Below are 802 nucleotides of genomic sequence, written 5' to 3' on the forward strand. Positions count from 1 at the left end.
AATGTACTCTTCCCCCACAGGAAGATGTGTTCCCTCACAGGAAGGTGCGTTTCCCCCATAGGAAAGTGCATTTGCCCCACAGGAAGATGCCTTCCCCCACAAGAAGGTGCGTTTCCCCCACAGAAAGAAGGGTGTGCACAGAAAGATACATTTCCTCCACAGGAAGATGTGTTCCCTTACAGGAAGGTGTGTTTCCCCCATGGGAATATGTGTTCCCCCACAGGAAAGCGGATTTTCCCCACAGAAGGGGGGTGACCTTACCTGACTCCTGGAGGTAGCGATACACCAGGAAGTTCACCTCATCGCTGGTTATGCTCATCTTAGCCTCACCTCGCAGCGACGAGGTTTGTGGAAGCGAGAGCCACCCTCTGTGAGACAGGTGAGAAGAGAAAATGGAGAGTTTTCAAACACGTCTGTATTTCTTTTTGTTTTCTTCTGCACTTTAAACAATTTATTTTTATTGTTTTTAGAGATGAAGGGAGAGGGGGAGAGAGATAGAAACATCAATGATGAGGGAGAATCATGCATCGGCTGCCTCCTGCATGCCCCTTACTGGGGATCGAGCTCACAACCCTGGGCATGTGCCCTGACCAGGAGGGAGTCGATCCGTGACCTCCTGGGCAGTTTCCTGGAAGCCAAAGACTGTGAATCATGAGACCTACATTGAGAATAACAGGACAATTGCGGGAGGGGGCAGGACCCCAAGAAAAGCATAATGGAGAGCCAGAGTGTGCCAAACATCTATGACCTTCTAAGTCAATTTTCTGATGGGTATTATTAAAGGATTTTTTTTTCAGTTAAG

At 48.5% G+C, this 802-nt stretch overlaps 1 protein-coding gene across 1 annotated transcript in view; it reads right to left on the reverse strand.

Annotated features, from left to right (window-relative positions):
* The window catches only part of TBL1X (transducin (beta)-like 1X-linked), a 29,398-nt gene that overhangs the window by 25,347 nt on the left and 3,249 nt on the right, over nucleotides 1–802 (reverse strand). Inside the window, exon 2 of the mRNA XM_015563961.1 lies at nucleotides 262–368. Coding sequence (XP_015419447.1) covers nucleotides 262–319 — 58 coding nt within the window. The 5' untranslated portion in view covers nucleotides 320–368. The remainder of the gene's footprint in view (nucleotides 1–261; nucleotides 369–802) is intronic.

The sequence above is a fragment of the Myotis davidii genome, unplaced genomic scaffold, assembly GCF_000327345.1.
Source record: "Myotis davidii unplaced genomic scaffold, ASM32734v1 scaffold1277, whole genome shotgun sequence".
Lineage (NCBI taxonomy): Eukaryota > Metazoa > Chordata > Mammalia > Chiroptera > Vespertilionidae > Myotis > Myotis davidii.